This window comes from Pelodiscus sinensis, chromosome 18 (genome assembly GCF_049634645.1).
Source record: "Pelodiscus sinensis isolate JC-2024 chromosome 18, ASM4963464v1, whole genome shotgun sequence".
In the NCBI taxonomy this organism is placed as follows: Eukaryota; Metazoa; Chordata; order Testudines; family Trionychidae; genus Pelodiscus; species Pelodiscus sinensis.
In genome coordinates, this window is record NC_134728.1 from 22,185,715 (window position 1) to 22,204,148 (window position 18,434).

At 42.9% G+C, this 18,434-nt stretch overlaps 1 protein-coding gene across 10 annotated transcripts in view; it reads right to left on the minus strand.

Annotated features, from left to right (window-relative positions):
• EYA2 (EYA transcriptional coactivator and phosphatase 2) overlaps positions 1-18,434 on the minus strand; it is a 171,722-nt gene that overhangs the window by 84,552 nt on the left and 68,736 nt on the right. For 6 of the 10 annotated variants that reach the window (XM_075901579.1, XM_075901581.1, XM_075901575.1 and 3 more), the window contains exons 3-6: positions 15,099-15,125; positions 10,139-10,187; positions 8,092-8,234; positions 3,764-3,880 (exon numbers count right to left, since the gene is read on the minus strand). In XM_075901579.1, the coding sequence (XP_075757694.1) occupies positions 3,764-3,880; positions 8,092-8,234; positions 10,139-10,187; positions 15,099-15,125 (336 nt within the window). Of the gene's footprint in view, positions 1-3,763; positions 3,881-8,091; positions 8,235-10,104; positions 10,188-15,098; positions 15,126-18,434 lie in introns of those variants that run through there. The other 4 variants (XM_075901580.1, XM_075901583.1, XM_075901584.1 and 1 more) reach the window with 4 other exon arrangements.

Sequence of the window (18,434 nt, forward strand, 5' to 3'; positions counted from 1 at the left end):
GAGTATCCTGATTATTCTGCGATGCAAGGACCACATTTTTTTTTTTTACTCCTCTTAGCACAATATGCACACAATTGACATCTGGAGTTCCAGAAGTAAAGTCAAATTATGCCCTATCACAATGTGTAATGAGATTGCACAGGTGTAAGGGATAGCAGATCATGGTTTCAAAAACACTTATTACTTATAACGAAGGACAAGGAGGCGAGATCCTGGCTTGCTCTCATTATCCTAGGCTTAGACTGGGGAAACCCTAAATTTTAACTTGGGCCCTGAGAAAGTGTGATCTATAGTCACAGTAAAATTATGCATATGGTGACCATGATGGCATTTTTATAATCTTGACTGGACCAGTACATCCATGGTATGCTCCTGTTCTATGGCTGGATGCATGCAATTCTTAGAACCAAGGTTATGGTGTGAATTTAAATATTCTGCAGGTTTTGCTTAGAATTCATGATTTCACCAAACACTCCTGCCCATTGCTAAAATATGAAGAGAAGTTAGCGCTAAATGAGGGCAAGCACAATAGAAGCTTATTCATTTACCTATTTGCACCATAATAATTTTCACTGATTTTACAGCTTTACCCAGAAGAACTATTTGTATCTCAAATTAACATGCAAAACTGTCCAACAGGAGTGCTGTAAATACCCTTCCCTTGCCATGATTGTGCATGTATCACTGTCTTTAAAGATCCCTTTTCTCTTTTAAAATGATGTAAAATGTTTTGTCCTTGATGCAGTTAGGAGTTTGGCTTTTAATGTTCTCCAGAGCTTTGGCTTAATAATACATAAATAAATAAATTGTGCTTTCAGCTGTTTTAGCACATCACCCTGAGTCAATTTGTGGGCTCACCAGCAGGGTGACCAGCAAGACTGATCTGAACTGGGCAGAGGTCCAATAAGGTCCCGGAGACAGAGTAAGCATGGAAAGCCACTCGTTAATGTCAGGGAGAGAAAATGATCCGCCCAAGCCCCCTCCCAGGTGCACTAGCGTGGGAAAGCTTGGAGAGTGCATTCCTCAGTAGCAACTGGGGCAGGAAGGCTCAGAGCATCCCAGCCAAACCTTTCACCAGCACTCAGGAAAGGTAAATAAACTTTGGAGACAGGGAATTGGTGGTTAAAGCCCTTGTGCTCCTGAGCAGCTAGGACAGGGGGAAATGTTTACTACAGGAAACAGCTTATTTATTCCTGGACAGTTTTCCTCGGGGCCAACACCTGCCACTGTAAAAACTGGTGTGTTTTTGTTTTTTGTTTTGTTTGCAATACTGGCTTTGAGAGGCCAACTGGGGACAACAGCAAAGCACTGTGAAACCGTCCAGCATTGACATAGTGGACGTGAGAAAGGCTTTGGCATGTGCAGACATGCAGGAAGTACTTTTTGGTTCATTTTAACTATAATTTATATGGTTTGCCTGTTAGCAGTTTTGGCACATGTAGCAGTCAGTATTTGCATTCAGATTTGCCCATACAGATCTGAGAGGCCATCACTGAAAATTCTGGGCCCATGTGAGTAATGAGTACCTTCCTAAACAACTCGGATGTTTGTAGCTAATACAAAGCACATGTACAGACCCTCTAAAAGGTCTGAGGAAACAAAAAGTGTGCAGGAATATAGCAGTCTTACAAGACATCAATGGAAAATGCCTGCATTTTGTCAATAGCAGTTTTACAGCCATTAGCACTAAATCTTACCATAGTTAATTGGGACACAGTACAGCTGCTACTGCTGCCAGGGGACATCAGGCCCAGCATTTCCTGACACAGATGCAACTGCATTAGACCCACAACCTTCCCGTAATCTAGAGCTGATGGTAAGAACAAATGGATGCTTTCCCAATGATACACATAAAGAAGGGTCCTTGCTGCAAAACAGTGCAATTATTGTTCAGAGTTATTATAAGACTGCAAGATAGAAAGGAGAAAATGGAAGCAACTACTAATCCAGTGACAGGGATGGGAAGGGGCAATCCTTCACATTTCAAGACAGAATAAATATATAGCTTCAAAGGACTTGATTAGCAGTTGATAAAATTCATTCCAGACTCCTCCAAATGGCTCGGTATGAACTAGGGATGTTAATGGGTAACCTGTGAACCAGTAAGCATCACCCTTAACAGGTGATGCTTACTGGGTGATGGTAACCAGGACACTGCATGGGGCTGTGCTTCTGGAGCAGCCCTCCGCCATTTAGTTAGTTAACAGGTTAAACTTAATGTTTAACCGATTAACTAAACAGGATTTTACATCCCTAGTATGAACATGATCCAGAGTTGACGTAAGTCAAAGAAAGTCTTTCCACTGATTCAGTGGGCTGAGTAAAGTACTAGATAAGGTGGTTGTTTATACCCAATTCCCCCAGAGCCCCATATGTCTTACCAGGGCAACTGTGGTTAACGATTCAGCAACTTCTGCTGGCCCACATACTCTCTATAGCAGTGTTTCTTAAACATTTTGAGACCACAGAACACCAAACAATATATATTTTTTTAATGTGGAACATCTATGAACATTTTCTTAAAAAACAAAAACAAAATAGTAACAAAAACAAAGACAAGGTTGCGGCACACCTGCGAATTGTTCACGGAACACCGATGTTCCATGGAACATAGTTTAAGAAACACTGCTCCAAAGGGTACAGCAATGTCCTACAAGGAAAACTGGTTCTGATAAATTTAACATGTGACATCTCAGTCCAGGATCATCTCTCCCTCCCCAACTTCCATAGATCATTGCTGTATCTAAATTTAAAAAATGTTTGTGTATGGCTGTGTGTTTTTAGGGTTTGATTTTTTTAAAATTTAAAAACAAATATAAAGCAGAACAGAGGACAAGTTTCACACAGTGTCTCTCCTCCCCCACTTTACAGATGGGCAGGAAAACATTTCCTCCCTTCTTTCTCTGCAGAGTGTCCATGGGTAGTTTAGATGTAAACCAAAAAGAGCATTGTGGTCACAACAGGGCCATGGCCTACAGATCAAAAGACAGGACTGGGGAGGCAGAAGAGATGGATTCTCATTATGTGATGTTGGGCAAGTCACTTACCTTTTTAGTGGTTTAGTTTCTAAAACACGTTGAAACTCTCCGAAAAAGGGGCAAGTGCAAAGCATGATCATAGTTTGTATTTTACTTTTTGCCATCCGTAGTCCAGCACCTTGAACTTTTTGAGGCTTGCATATTCAAAGAAACAGCAGAACTATTTTGCACATAGATCACAACTCCTCTCAGCATTAGGGATGTAAAATCCCATTTAAAATGTTAACTTGTTAAACTACGTTTAACTGGTTAACTGGCCCACTGTGTCATGTTGCAGGGGCGGGGCCACTGGAGCAGCCCCCTGCCTGTGGCGTGGTGGGCCCAGCTGGGCTACAGCAGCTCCCACCCATGGAGCACCATGGGACAACTCCAATGAGCCAGGTGCAGTTAACCAGTTACCTCAGTAAACATGCTGAGAAGGCAATGCTTTGTGGGTAACCAGTTAACCAGTAACTCCTTTATATCCCTACTCAACATCAATCCCTTCATGTTTATTGGTTTCATTTAGTCACAATTCTTTACATCACAGAGAAGTCCCTGGCACTTTAAAATGTAGGGACATAGAGGTCTAGTGAAGGACAAAATTCCCGGTGAGGGAAAGAAATGAATTTGGTACATCCATTTTAATTCATACATTCAGCAGATGGAACCTGATTTTACTGCCTAGTGCTTAGAGCTACAGGCCCTAGTACACTATAAACTGCAAGAAAACTAGCCATACTGACCATGCATCTGGTAGGTGTACGGTGCTTGTCCTGTTGTAGGGGTACCAAAAGTAGATCCATAGCTAAGAAACCCACTCTGTCCTGGAGAATGGCTCAGACTATCTTCTGTTTTGATGCCTTTGGAGGATATAAAAGGAACCAAAGGCACAATGTTAGGATTCTGCTTGATCTCATCATACACAGATAACAAAAAATGTCAATGCTTATGACATTTTAACTGTAGTTGGAGCTGGCGAAGCTATTTTTTTAATATTCAGTTTGAATTCAACCGTTTCTATTGGAAAAAAATCCCAATTTTTTTTAAAAAATTCATTATTCACTAGCGTTGGCCAAATGTTTTTCTTAAATAATAATATGTGGCCTACATGTTCACCACAAACTGACTGTGTTAACTCCATTAACTAGTCATTATTGTGTAATTGGTTGCCATGCTACAGTTTCTGCTCTTTGAATGGAGGACTAATTTTAAGACAGGAATATAATCTTATCTTACTACACCTATAAAACGTTTTTCCTGTGGGACAACAGAATAACATCATCATGTCACTCTGTGTCCCAGAGGAACATGCTCCACCTCTTCCCCGCAGCCTGGCCCTTCCCAGGGCCTACCTGGAAGGCTGGGACTGCCTACAGGCCCACGCTCCTTTCCCTTTCCCAGTGGCTGGAGGGAAAGCTGGGTCCAAGGCCCAGCACGGCTTAGGCCTGGCCCCTCCCAGTGAGACCATCCGGTCCCTCCCAGCACGCGATGGGAAAAACCAGGCCTGACCCAAACACTGAGGTTAGAGCCAGGCCTGGCACGTGCTGCCACTCAGCCGCTGAAGTAATGGTTAGGCTGTGGTGGGGGTGGAGAAGGGACCCTGGTTGATGGGAGGGGGGTGCAAAAGGGAGGAAGAAGGGACCCTGGCTGGTGGGGGGAATAGCGGGGAGGGAGAAGGGGGCCCTAGTTGGTGGAAGAAGGAAGAAGGGTAGGAGAACAGGTGCCCTGGGCTGGTGTGGCAGGGGGAGGGAGAAGGGGCAGTGGGCTGGCACACCCACAGCCAGGCCCTCTCTGGTGGCCTGGGGGAGAGTCAGGGCTGCCTGCCCCCCGCGACAGGGGGGATGATGAGCGCAGTGAATGCAGCCTCCTAGTAATAAGTAATCCACTTTCCAGAAAGATTTTCTGGGGCAACTATACACTTGTATCAAATGTCATTGAATTTTTGCAGTTCTCAAAATGCTGGTAATTTGGTCATATGAATTATAATAAATTAAACTCAATTTCTTCTATTCACGCAAACATTCAAAAGTGTAATTTTTAAAATTATTTCATTAGCTCCATTTAGAACGAGATAACACAATATTCGTCAGCAGGTCATATTAGAGGTATATCAGTTAGGCATGAACACTAGATAGTCACGTATAGTAAACAATTTCAAAGCTGATCAATGTGCAAATCCCTAGTCAAAACCTCTCATATATTAAAATCAGGCAATTAAAACACATGGCAAGTTTCAGGAGGAGCAGCACTAACTGAACTTAACTTTGCAGCTTTGCAGGCGGTGAAAGGGACTGATATTTTATCATGCAGGCCTTCTGAGGTCACACTCCTGTATTTTTAAAGGAAAGAGCTGAAAGGTGTGTCCTTTTTACAAACTTTGTGAGTCTGGTCCTTTGCCTCTCTGCATGTGTATTTGCACAAAACAAAGTATGGTCACATAACACCCCCTGAGCATCATGGCAAAACAAAGAGACAATTGATGGTCTAGTTTTGGATTTACGAGCCGCCCAACTTGCTGCCATTTTTGAGCCCTTTTGGGCAAACAATCCAAAGCAACATTAAATTCATGGGACTTCAGCCAACTAAATTGTTGCTGTCTATCTTGGCCAATCCCTTCAAACCAAGAAATCCCAGAAAGTCTGCACTCACTGAGGTTGAGAGTAAATTGTACTGAATAGCTTCTCCTGGGACAAAGTCACTTAGTTTAGCTTTACTCTCACCTTTCAGAGCTAATTAAGGAGAGACAATCAATGCTTGATTAAATGTATGCAATTTAAATGCAGATTACCAGCGGGATAACAACATTCCATACTGAAGCCAAGGAAATTTGTTTAGACAGCAAGTGTGGGCTGGCTGAAGTAGGTGTTGCCATTATTGCTGGTGTAGACGGTTTGGTAGGGGGTGTGTGGGGAGTGTGCACAGAGAGAAGCTGTGTTTTAACATCACATTTGTTTTTCAATTACATCAGCACTATGCATGTGAACACTCAACCTATTACAGCCCCAACCACAATTAATCTTCAGCGAATGGGCCTTTCTGGAAGTCTAAAAATTGTTGTCAGACAGTAAAATAACTTAGCACCAAATTAATTTCCACACAATGCTCTGTTTTGTCTAGAAACTGGCCTAGCTTTATTTTTGTGTCTAAAAACAATACGGCTTCATTGTTCCTGGTCACCAGCCAGATGGGATTTCTCTATACAGTATCGTATATATTACTGAGGGTGAGGGCAAGCAAGGGAAACCACTGTTCAAGGATGGTAATAGGTAATCTACAGGATTTATAAGCAGTATGTGGGCCTGACGTGTGTGCCCTAACGATGCTCGTCAGTAGCAAATGCCTGTGTTTTCACCTGCTTTAATGGGGACAACTGTTCAGAGTTTAACTTGGAAGTCATCCAGCTGATACAAACACAACTGTAATTCCAGAAAAACAACTCAAAACATTCCTCTAATCGTCATGATATATTTTACTTCACAAGTCTGTTACCTAGGCCTTTCATAGGCTGGTAGGTTGAGTTTTCTTTTACTAAAGAAAGTAGTTGTGTAACTGGTTTGTGTTTGTGTTTTTCCCCACCATATGGTTGGAAGCAATACTGTAATTACCAAATAAACAAGGATATGGGAGCTCTAAGACTCTCAAAACAGGCTGTAGGATTGGAAACAAAACCATATAGCAGTGTTGGGTAGTACTCAACAGCTCAAAAGGGGCTCACAGTTTCAGCTCAAGTTAAGCACTCACAAGTCTGGGTGCCGTAATTAAGCAACATGATCCTCTCAGGTTGACAAAATAGGATAAGAAGTCACCTAGAAAGAGTCTTTCCATGAAAGATTTTAGGGATTTCCACAGGGGACTATGGGAACCAATTTTGTGAAAAACACATTTGAACCTGAAAAACATGTTTGATTAATGGTTGAGTGATGGTTCAACTGTGGGCCTAATTTTATCCGCCTTCCTCCCCCCCAATTACAATCCCAAACTTTGGTTGGTAAGGCACCTCTATCATTGTATCTTATTTACAATATACTCTGTGTATAAGCCCATGAATAACACAATTCCAGTAGCAAGTAGATCTACTGAGGCTCTATAGTGTGACTGAAAATAAATAAGCCCACAACTTTCCAAACAGATCTCACATGACATCAATTTACACTGAATGGAGACTGGCTCCCCTACATTTTACAACACAGAGGAGGTGGAACGGATTCTTAGATGTTGAAAATGTAAGACAGCCTCAGGAAAAAAATCTGCTTTCTATTATCTTTACTATACTGTATGTCTGAAAACATTTATGGCATATGCATGTAGAATATATGCAACATTTAATAATAATCCCTTACAAATATATTAGTACATCTCATCATAAAGCATTTTATAGCACAGAGATCACTGTACCCACCACTTGTTAAATTTACTCATCTCAAGCGTAGCAACTAGTCTGTATTGTTGATGCTACACAACAGTTTTTTGGAGGGAAATGAAGACAGGGTTATGTAACTGAAACTGCAGAGGGAATGTAGTGAGGGAAAAAAAAGGAAAGAAACCACATCCACTATAGAATTAAAGAGCTTTTGACTGGAAGGTTTAAGCATTAACTATTTTCTTTTCGGGTCAGAAGGCTGAAACATTCTCTAGTGAAACCAGATGCTCTTAGAGCAGTGGCTCCCAACATTTTCAAGGATACAGATCTCTTTTCAGTCTACTAACATTTTACAGACACTCCCTCCTCCCCCCAAATAATATAGCTGTGCCTGCAGCCTGCACGTCCCTCAGCCCATGGGACTTCCCAAGCGGTGTCCCTCAGCCCACTGGGGAAGCAGCGTAGGCTGAAGGACCTGCTAGTTGCCCGCACGGATCCTCTCAGCTGAGAGGCTCCATACTGGCAGCCGGCACGTCCTTCAACCCGCATTTCTTCCCACGGCTCGGGAAGCAGCACGGGTTGAAGGAAATACTAGTTGCAAGAGGCTCCACGTGGACCCCCTGCAGTACTGCCATAGACTCCCAGGGGTCCACAGACCACAGGTTGAGAACCCCTATCCTAGAGAAACCCTGACAAAATAAGTTTACTCACTGTAGGAGGGTATTCCATAAGGTTGTCCTGGTGGAGGGTATGCAGCGTAAGTAGCAGCTTGCTGGATTCCTGAACTGTACTGGGTCTGCCCGTAGGTTGCCATTGTTGGAAAAGATGGAACCGTCAATATACGGGGATGATGTCTATTCAGAACAAGAAAAGAGACTGTCTGTAGCAATACTAATTGTATGACGTTTTCTAGAGTAAATTCACTATTCTAGTTGCAAAGACTTTTCAGCGACACATTTGATTAGAATGGTGACACATGGTGTTACACTGCATATTACAGGAACATAAGATATGCTACACTGGATCAGATATTTTGCTCCAGGATGTATCCCTCTTCCGGCAGTACCACAAAGACATCACTCAGCATATGTGCACAATGCCATCCTAATGCTTGGGCACTGCTATCACCTGGGTAGCACAAACTATTTGCAACAATTTTAAAAAAGCTGACAAGCTGAGATTACAGGTTTCGTTGCAAAGTTGCAAAAACAATGTAAGTTTCATGGAATACCTTTGAAATGTCACATTTTCCTCCATGGTCGCTTCTAAATGACTTTATGTTCAAAACAAGAAATTCTGCATTCCCAAGATAGAAATGAGTTGTATGGAGAACCTCCAACCCTCTTCGACTCCCTGTCCAACTTGGTTAAGAAATGGTTTCCTGGGGCTAAGGCCAGGTCTACCCTACAAACTTTTGGAAGCACACGTATATTGGTCAGGGGTAGGGATGTACAGGCAGTCCCCGGGTTACGTACAAGATAGGGACTGTAGGTTTGTTCTTAAGTTGAATTTGTATGTAAGTTGGAACTGGTACATATTGTAGGGGAAACTCTAGCCAAACATTTCTCCAGAGCTCAGTTTTATTCTCCCACACCTCACTTCCCTCAGTCCTTTATTCTCAAGCTGAGGTGTCTGCTGAGAAAAGCTGCTCCGTGTCTCCCTGGTCTGCTGGGGGGGGGGAGGGGGGCGCTAGCTTCGCGTCTCTCTGGTCTGCTGGGGGGGAAGCAGCTAGTGCGGGGTTGCCTCACCCCGTTTGTAAGTAGGGATCTGATGTAAGTCGGATCCATGTAACCCGGGGACTGCCTGTAATAGCGTAGTTGATTAACTGATTAACTGATAAGCAAAAACGTATCGGTTAATGCTATAGACTACACACCTTTCCCACCTCCTTGCCAGTACATTTTTTAGAAGGCTGGCCAGCAGCCCAGATCAGTCCTGGCTTGTGATGGGTCCAGGACCTACCCCTGCTGCAGCTCTCCATTTAAAGTGTATTAGGTGCCGGGCGGAGAGGCATCCCAGCTCAGTTCCAACTTGCACTGGGTCCAGGAGCTCAGACACCCCCCCCTAGACAGGGGCTGCTGCCACCCCGCGCTGCTGCCTCTTTATCAGAGGCAGCAGCACTGGGCAACAGGCAGCCAGTCTGCAAGGGGAGCTGGTTTTTTAATGGGCTCCCATCATGGACCAGCTCCTGCCTGGCACCTCGTGCTGCTGCCTCTGATACAAAAGCAGCAGCGTGGAGTGGCCAGGGGCTCCTTGGGAATAAAGCCAGAGCACACTGGCTGCCAGCCCTACAAACAATGGGGATTGTAGAATAGTAGACTATTCAATTAACCGATATTTAACATCCCTAGTCAGAGGTGTGATGACTTCTCTGACTGACACAGATGTGCTGGCAAAAGCCTCTAGTAAAGCATATTGATAAAACTGTTCTTTTGTTGGTATCGTTGATTTGGAATGCTGAAAGGGAAGGGGGCCACTGAAATGAGGTATACTGGCAAAACTCCGGAGCTGTGCCAGTATAACAACATCTAAACTAGGAGTGATTTTGCTGGGATAGGATACCGGTACTGCGATACTGGCAAGGGGTTCCTGGGGCAGCTCTGGTCTGCGACTTGCAGCAGAACAGGTACAAGGCTGAAGAAGCATGTTCTTTAGGCTTTTCAAGGTTGCAGTGTCCCCCAGAAAACAGTTAATCAGCAAAACAAAGTTTATAATCTATAGTACTTGCGCTCTCCTGAACGCTGTCAGACACACTCACTCGGTGGAGTAAAGATGGAGAGGACACTGGGGTACTGCTTTGCTGTTACCTGAAAAGCAAAATTAAAATGTCTCTGGTTTTCAGTGACAAGCCATTGCATGGCTAAGATGATGCTCCTGTTATCATCACTGCTCGACACACAAACTTATAAAATAACTAAGAGAATATTTGCAATTACATCATCAAGATCTTTTTGGAGAATACAAGAAGTGACAGGTAACTTTCCATTTGAATGATAATTAATAAAATCAACTTTATGTACAGCCAGGATGACTCACCTACTAATTTCTTCTTGTATGGTGCTACCTAATGGTGGGTCCAGTTCTGCAGTCATCAGCAGTCCCAGTGATTTCACACCCACTGTTTATGGTGACTATTCGGTAATATATGACATCAGTGGGACTACTTGTGTGACAATGGCTGCAGCAGCAACCTTTTAGTTATGAAATAACATTTACAAAATACACCATGTTCTGCTTTTAAAATTTCTTTTCTATCTCCACCATTTGGTGTTGCACTTTCTTTAAATGCATCAAGACAAAAGTTACTTAAGTTCTGATCTCTCCGGCTATGTCTACACTGGCAGCTTCTTGCACAAGAACATCTTGCGCAAGGGTTCTTGTATAAGAAGTCTTGTGCAAGAAAACATCCACACTGCCATGTGCGAGATGTGCTTTTGCGCAAGAGCGCCCATGGCAGTGTGGATGCTCTCTTGCACAAGAAAGCTCTGATGGCCATTTTAGCCATAGGGCTTTCTTGCGCAAGAAATCCCTGCCAACCGTCCACACTGCCCTCTTGGGCAAGAGCTCCTGTGCAAGAGAGCTTACACCTGTTAAAAAAAGAGCATAGCTCTTGCACAAGATGCCCTCTCTTACCATACCGTACTGTAAATCTTCTTGCACAAGAGCAGGTGGGCAGTGTGGATGCTTTCCGGAAGAATGGCCGTTCTTGCGCAATAACCCGCCAGTGTAGACAGAGCCAATGGCAGTGTAGACAGGCAACATGAATTTCTTGCACAAGAAACTCCTATGGCTAAAATGGCCATCAGAGCTTTCTTGTGCAAGAGAGCATCTACACTACTATGGATGCTCTTGCGCAAAAGCACATGGCAGTGTGGACGTGCTCTTGTGGAAGATTTTTTTGCACAAGAACTCTTCCACAAAAGAGTTCTTGCACAAGTAGCCGCCAGTGTAGACGTAGCCTCCTTGTACGTGACCTTGGAAAATAATGATTGCCTAGCCTACTGATTAAAATACTAGGATAGGACTGGAACTGGTAACACAAAGATTGCCTTCCAATGCACCAAATGTTTATGTTCAGCAAAATCAATAAAGTCTCTATTAGAGGCAAATTTAGACTTAATTAACAATAAAAATTAACTGTTTAGGTTAAACTTTGAGTTTCCTGATGACACAGGCATACATTCACTACAGTAGATATGCATGCATTTGCCTATGTCTACACTACTGCCGAAAGTCAACCTAAGCTACACAACTCCAGCTACATAAATAAATAATGTAGCTGGAGTGAACTTAATTTTGAGTTACCACAGGATCTACACCACTGAGGGTCAATAGGAGAAACTCTCTCATTGACTTATCTTCCTCTTCTCATTGGGGGCAGAGTACAGGGTCAACTGCAGAGCAAATTGTGGATGATTTGCCGGGTCTTCACTAGACCCACTAAATGAATCATCAGTGGATTGATCTTAGACCATAGATCCCTGCTGTAGTGTAAATGTAGCCTTAAGGTGCACTCACAATGCCACCTTGTTTACTAAGCAGAATGCCTCCACAATACCATCCAACATGTTGGGTCCCAATTCCGCACCGGGGCCTTCAGATGTTACAGAGGATAAACAATGAATCAGAATCATAGTATCAGGCAGAACACATCCACGATGTTCCCGGTGTCATCAGTGCTATCCAACATGGTAGGTCACTGCACAATGTATCAAAGCACACATCTAATGTCATATTCTCCGATACTAGCAGTGTCATTTAATGTATGCAGGAGAATTCATATACATCACTGACCACTACATGATTCAGGGGCAGCCCCAGTGATGCAAATGCCAACATTCATATGGGATTTGCTACACTGGATTTGTAACTTATCAGGCAGAATAAAACGCACTGGCACTGCGGTCCACAGACCAGGGAGGGGTTACCTGCAGTTCCTACCACCGTATGCAAGCTGCCATGTGATACATTAGGCAGGAAGCATCTACAGCACAACTGAATGTATCAGCTAGAGGACATACCCGCAATGCTACAAGAGAATTATCCTCATTAAGAAGTCATTTAAAATTATACGACTGCAGTGTGTTAAGCAATTCATAAGTTAGTGAATTAAACATTTTAAACAAGCTTTATTTAATGAAATATGCAAATATGTATAAAATCTAAATATATGGAAATAATCCTATGGGCTCAAGTAACTTGTCATTCCATTAATCGAGAGAGAAGATTTCCAAAATATACAACATGCTCTTATATAAAAGATTCACCCTTTCTGGTCCCTCCTCCATCTTTCTCTTAGTAATTAAATTAGGATTAAATTAAGCTATTAACAAAAAAAACCCATTAAACCCAATGGATTTTTTTAAATACACACAATAATATTATATTATCTGTTGTAATTTTTTCTGTTCCCTTTTTTGTTGGGAGCCATGAACATGTTAGCAGAGAACAGATACTTGATAAACAAAACTATTAATAGTAATTAAAAGGGAAATTATTCTCTTACTAACGTTTTAAATGTCTACATTCTCCATTAATATTACTATTACTGAGTAAATAGATGCATTTCTTGAAAAATAATTATTTATTAGAGCTGTACACTTTTATGAACATTTTTGCAAAAAATTCATCCTTTTTTGGTTAAAGTTTTGAACTGTCTATGAAAAGTTTACTAAAAAAAATCAAAATTCAGGAAATTTATACAAATTATTCATTTGCGTATCTATTTATTTAGTTGTGTCAGTGTTCCTATATAGAATACTGCTAGTTCTTATAGAAGTTAAAAAAGGTAAGTGACTACGTTTAAGTCCTTTTTGCCATATTTAGGCATCTAACACACAACAGCCTGTCATTCAGGCCTGAAATCTGGAAGCAGTCTTTGACTGCTCTCTCCGCTCTCTCTCTCGCCCCACACACTGAGAACATGCCCAGATTCTCCCATTTCCTTCCCACACAATGTCGATGAGCCGTGGTTTTTTTTAATGCCTTTCAACCCCCAATTTTAATTCCTTGTCACCTCTATCCTTCTGGTGTCCCTGTCATCCAAATCACCTGCCTCTGCACTATGTGAGAAACATAGCTACTAAGATCATATTCCTTGTTAATTGCTCTGACCCAGGCCCACTGGTGGGAGGAAGGAAGTGGGCAGCTGCCTAGGGCCCAGTGATTCAAAAGGGCCCAGGGCTCTTGTCTGCCACTACTGCAGACGGAGCCCCAAGCTCTTCAAATTGCTGCCAGAGCCTCATGCAGCATGTTCCAGGCAGCAGAGAGGGCTGTGTGGGGGAGGCTAGTCCTAGCCCCAGCCTTGCTTCTTCCTCCTGAGTCGTCTTTCCCTCCTTCCCTTGCCCAAGGGCCGTCAAGTTGTTTGGCCCCACTACTCTGAACACATCACCTCCTTCTTTGAATCCCTGTTCCACTACATGTCACTTTCTTCCACATCATCTTCTGCACATAATTCAACTTTTTGTCCTTCCCTTCAGAGCCCTTTGTGATTCCACTCACTACCTATCCTCCACTCTTCCCATTACCCTCTTACTTCTGCCAGTTATAAGAACAGCCACACTGGATCAACCCAAAGGTCCATTTAGCCCAGTATCCTGTCTTCCAACAGAGGGAATGAACAGATCAGGTAAACATCAAGTGATCCATCCTGTCACCCATTCCCAGCCTCTGACAAACAAAGGCTAGGGACACCATACTTGCCCATCCTAGCTAATAGCCATTTATGGATCTATCCTCCATGAATTTCTCTAGCTGTTTTTTGAACCCTGCTATAGACTTGGACTTCACAACATCCTCTGGCAAGGAGTTCCACAGGTTGACTGTGTGTGGAAACACTTCTATTTATTTGTTTAAATATGCTGTCTTTTGATTTCATTTGGTGATCCCTAGTTCTTGTGTTACGAGAAGTAAACAGAAAAATTCCTTATCTACTTCATGCCACCCTTGACAGAGAGAGTGAAATCCCGACTCCATTGAAATCAATGGCAAAACTCCAACTGACTTCAAGAGGGATGGCACGTCAACCCACTGTTAATTCACTTCCATCAGCACATCATCTTTGGGGCTATCTGCCACATATGAAAAGCTCCTCCAGTGGTGACCCACAAGACCACTACCCTTTCTACATACAAATCCACCCTAAAGGACCAGTTCTACCTTGATGTCTAGGAGGAACTTGTCAACTGATAATGGCAAAGTAAGGATGGACTCAGGTCCTATACCTTTAAAAAAGCAAAACCATTGTATTGAATGTTGCATCTAATCATCATCTATTCATAATTTGTTGCCTTTTTTGTCCTACCCTTCATTAGTCTTCCTGTACCTCTTATATGTTAGAATGCAACATTTCCAAGCAGAGGCTAACACATTATCTATTTGTATAGCACATAATGCTTGGGAGGTACTGACAGAAACAAAGCAATAGAAAGGACTCCTCCAGTGGCCTGGATAAATTGTTTAGGTGAATGCGGGATTCTCAAAGCAACCTAAAGGAATCGGCCATCATCTTGGCACCGAGCACCTGAATCCCTTTTTTGAACTTTCCAGCCCTTCTCCGCCTCACTTTCTCCATCTGTAATAGGAGAATGATACTTACTTACAATACGTAGGTGCGGCTGTAAGGATTATGTCACGTTTGTAAAATATTTAGACAATAAAAAGACACGTTAGCGATAAAGAGCCATAGAAGAAAGATTCTCTTAAAAAACAGGGCTTACCTGAATGAGCAATTTGCTTGGACTTACCTGAAAGAAAGTTTTTATACAATTACATTTTTATATTCTGAAAATAAATTATTACTTTTTCTATAGTGCTTTTCCTCCTTCTTTCCCCAAAAAACACAGTATTTTTGTAAAACACATCCTTTCCATTTTTTCATTTTTAATGCCCTGTATGCATGAATATGGTGGGAGACGTACCAGGTGAAAAGCAACCGGTTCCTTTTCTGGCTGCATATTTTTTAACCTTCTAAACTGTTTCAAGACTGAATATGTTGTGACAGGGCTCTCTGTATGCTTTATGAGAATATGCTTATGAATATGAATATGACATAACTGAAATATGCTTTGTGTAAAATGCCTCATGTAAGATATCATTGGAAAGTTTGTAACCATGGGAAAATGGTTATCCCATTTGTATGCATGTATCATTCCAGTACTTGATGTTAGAAATATGGAAAATAAACCTGTTATTAATGTAGTCATGCTAAAGGCCATTAATGGTTCTTCAGGATCTTCATGACCGATTGGCAAGAAAACGCTGTCAATGGGCTTGTTTTTCCTGTAAATCTGTGAGAAAGGGCTATGGTTGGCCCTACCAAGACATGTGCTCATATCACCTGATGCTGACACCCATCTTGGGGGCTGTAGTTTTCCACTGAAAGCGAGAAAAACGTTTAAAGTGAAAACAAAGGATTCCCTCTTGTCAAAATCTATACAAAGGTGGGAATCCAAACAGTAAGGGCAGCTGCCAGTTGTCAGGACATCCCTGCTTACCACACAATATGGCTTCTGGAAACATTGACTGAACAAGGAGAAAGATTGAGCCCAGACCGGGAGACTTTTCAGTCTGGGTGTGTCTAGACTACAGGGTTTTTCCGAAAAAAGTGGACATTTCTTGAAAAAACTTCCCCTGCATTCTTTCAAAAGTAAATCGAAAGAATGCGGCAGTTTTTTCAAATGCGGAAAACCTCGTTTTATGAGGAAAAATGTCTTTCTTCGAATGTGCTCTTTCGAAAAAAGGCGCTACGTAATGCAAACTGTGCTTTTTAGAAAGAGAGCATTCAGACTGCCAGGGTGCTCTCTTTCGAAAAAGTGGCTTGCTTTTTCGAAAGTACTGGTTGTAGTCTAGACACTCTTTTTCAAATGAGGCTTTTTCGAAAGTATCTTTCGAAAAAGCCTCTTTTGAAAGAAGCTTGCAGTCTAGACATAGCTTCTGTGAGAGAAGCTTATCAGAATAACTGAGGGTGAGATATTACAGTGTCTTAGTCTATTAAGCTTAGCTTACATGTTCAGTTTTATTTTGTTTAATAACCTACATTCTTATGTTTGTTATCTCTTATGGCCACTTAAACCCTACCTTTTACAGTGAATAAAATCACCTTTGTTTATTTATTAAACCCAGTGTAAGTGTCCATCATCAGCCAAATTTTGTTGGTAAAAAATGACCCAGCAAACAGGGGATTGGCTTATGTATGGGTCATTGAGTTTTACCATTTTTTTTTAACCTGGGCGGGAGGGCGGATCAGCAAACTTCAGTTCCCAGCCCAGCAGGGCAAGCCACTGATGTGCTGGGACTTGTCATATACATGGAATTCTGCACATAATATTTTCACATTGCTTAGAAACTTAGGAGGTCCGGTGATCAACATGCATGAAGAGATGAAATTACACAGTAGCAGACTGACACCAGTACCATAGTACCATCATTCACTATTTTTTGGATTGTCTTATAAGGTCTGGCATTTTGAGAAGTGGAAGGGTCAAATTTCATTCAGATACAATTTACATAAAAATAACATTTTAGTACTTTTTTTTTTTTAAAGAAGTGATTCCTGAACTAACATTTCATCATCTATAACAGAAGTCAGCAAACTTTGGTTCTCAGACCATTAGGGTAAGCCACTGGCGCGCCGGGAGGTTTGTTTGCTTGCAGAGAGAGCAGAAACAGAGCTCCTCAGCTCCCATTGGTTGCTGTTTGCTGTTTCCAGACAATGGGAGCTGTGGGAAGCAGTGCCGGACAAGGGATGTGCTGGCTGCCACTTCCTGCCACTCCTATTGGCCAGAAACGGCGAATCGCAGATACTGGGAGCTGCAGGACTCCATGCCTGCAAATGCGCCAGGTAAACAAAACACTCCAATGTGCCAGCAGTTTAGGCTGGTGGAAGTTTGCAAACCACCGATATACAGTCAGTTTATGAATGGGTCATTGTGATTTTTTACAGTTTTTTTTTTTAACTTGGGAGAGGGTTGGCTTAGGAACAAATGGGCTTATGATCAATTACATACGGTAACTGTTACCTGGGGAGGCATGGAGTGTGTGCACGTCTCTCTTTAGCCCGATAAAGATAAACACGAGCTTACCTTGTATATCAGATTATACAGAGTTAGATTTATCTGGGATTCAGGTCCCACTGAGGCTCTGAATTTGGGTGCTGAGGCAAGTCCCTTTGGCTGAGCCTTCCCAGAGCTGATCTGATCTTAGTGTCTGTATTATGCTGCAAAAGGCTGTGACCCCATCTCTGTGTCAGTGCTGTGGGAAGCCAGAGGGGCACCCAGGAGGCCAGGAAAGTAGGCTCAGTGGTATTGCAGCACATCAAGTGACAGTCACAAGGAGGTCTCTGTTACTCAGGGGTGGGCAATAATTTTTGATGGGGGCATTCCAAGAATTTGGTAAGTGATCAAGGGCCGCTGGGGTCTGGGATAAAAGTTAGGAGCAGATGGGAACTTGGGATAAGGGACTGGGACGCAGGAGGGGGTGTGGGATATGGGAAGGAGTTTGGGTGAAAGAACAGGTTGGGACCAAGTATGAGGAACTAGGATGCAGGAGAGAGTGAGAGATCTGGGAGGGTTTTGTGACCTGGGGCAGAAGTGGAGGAGATGGTGTAGGGATTTGGGTTGTGACTGGGGGTAGGGAATTGGGGCACAAAGTCTTGGAGGGGTTTGTGAATTAGGGGGAGAGGTGTAAGAGGGTCAGGAAAGGTATACGGGTGCAGTTGTTTTGGGTTACATGGGCTAAGGGTGAAGGAACGGGGGGGGGGAGAGAAAGGGAGGGAGGAACTGGCCAAGAGGTGCTTACCTGAGCAGCTTCCAGCCAGCAGCTCAGCAAGTTCCTCAGCCAGGGTCCCCGCCTTCCATGTCCCTGTACTGACTGAGGAGGCCATGTGTGACTCTGAATGCTGAGAGCCCAGGGGAGGGATGGATATTTTGCGCGATGCTTGTCCTGCAAGCAGGCAGCTCCCATAGGCCTGTCTGCAAAATTTTGCTGAGGGCGTGGGCAGTGTGCAAAGCCTCTCTCTGTCTCCCTCAGGCTCTCAGCATTCAGACAGCTGCTCT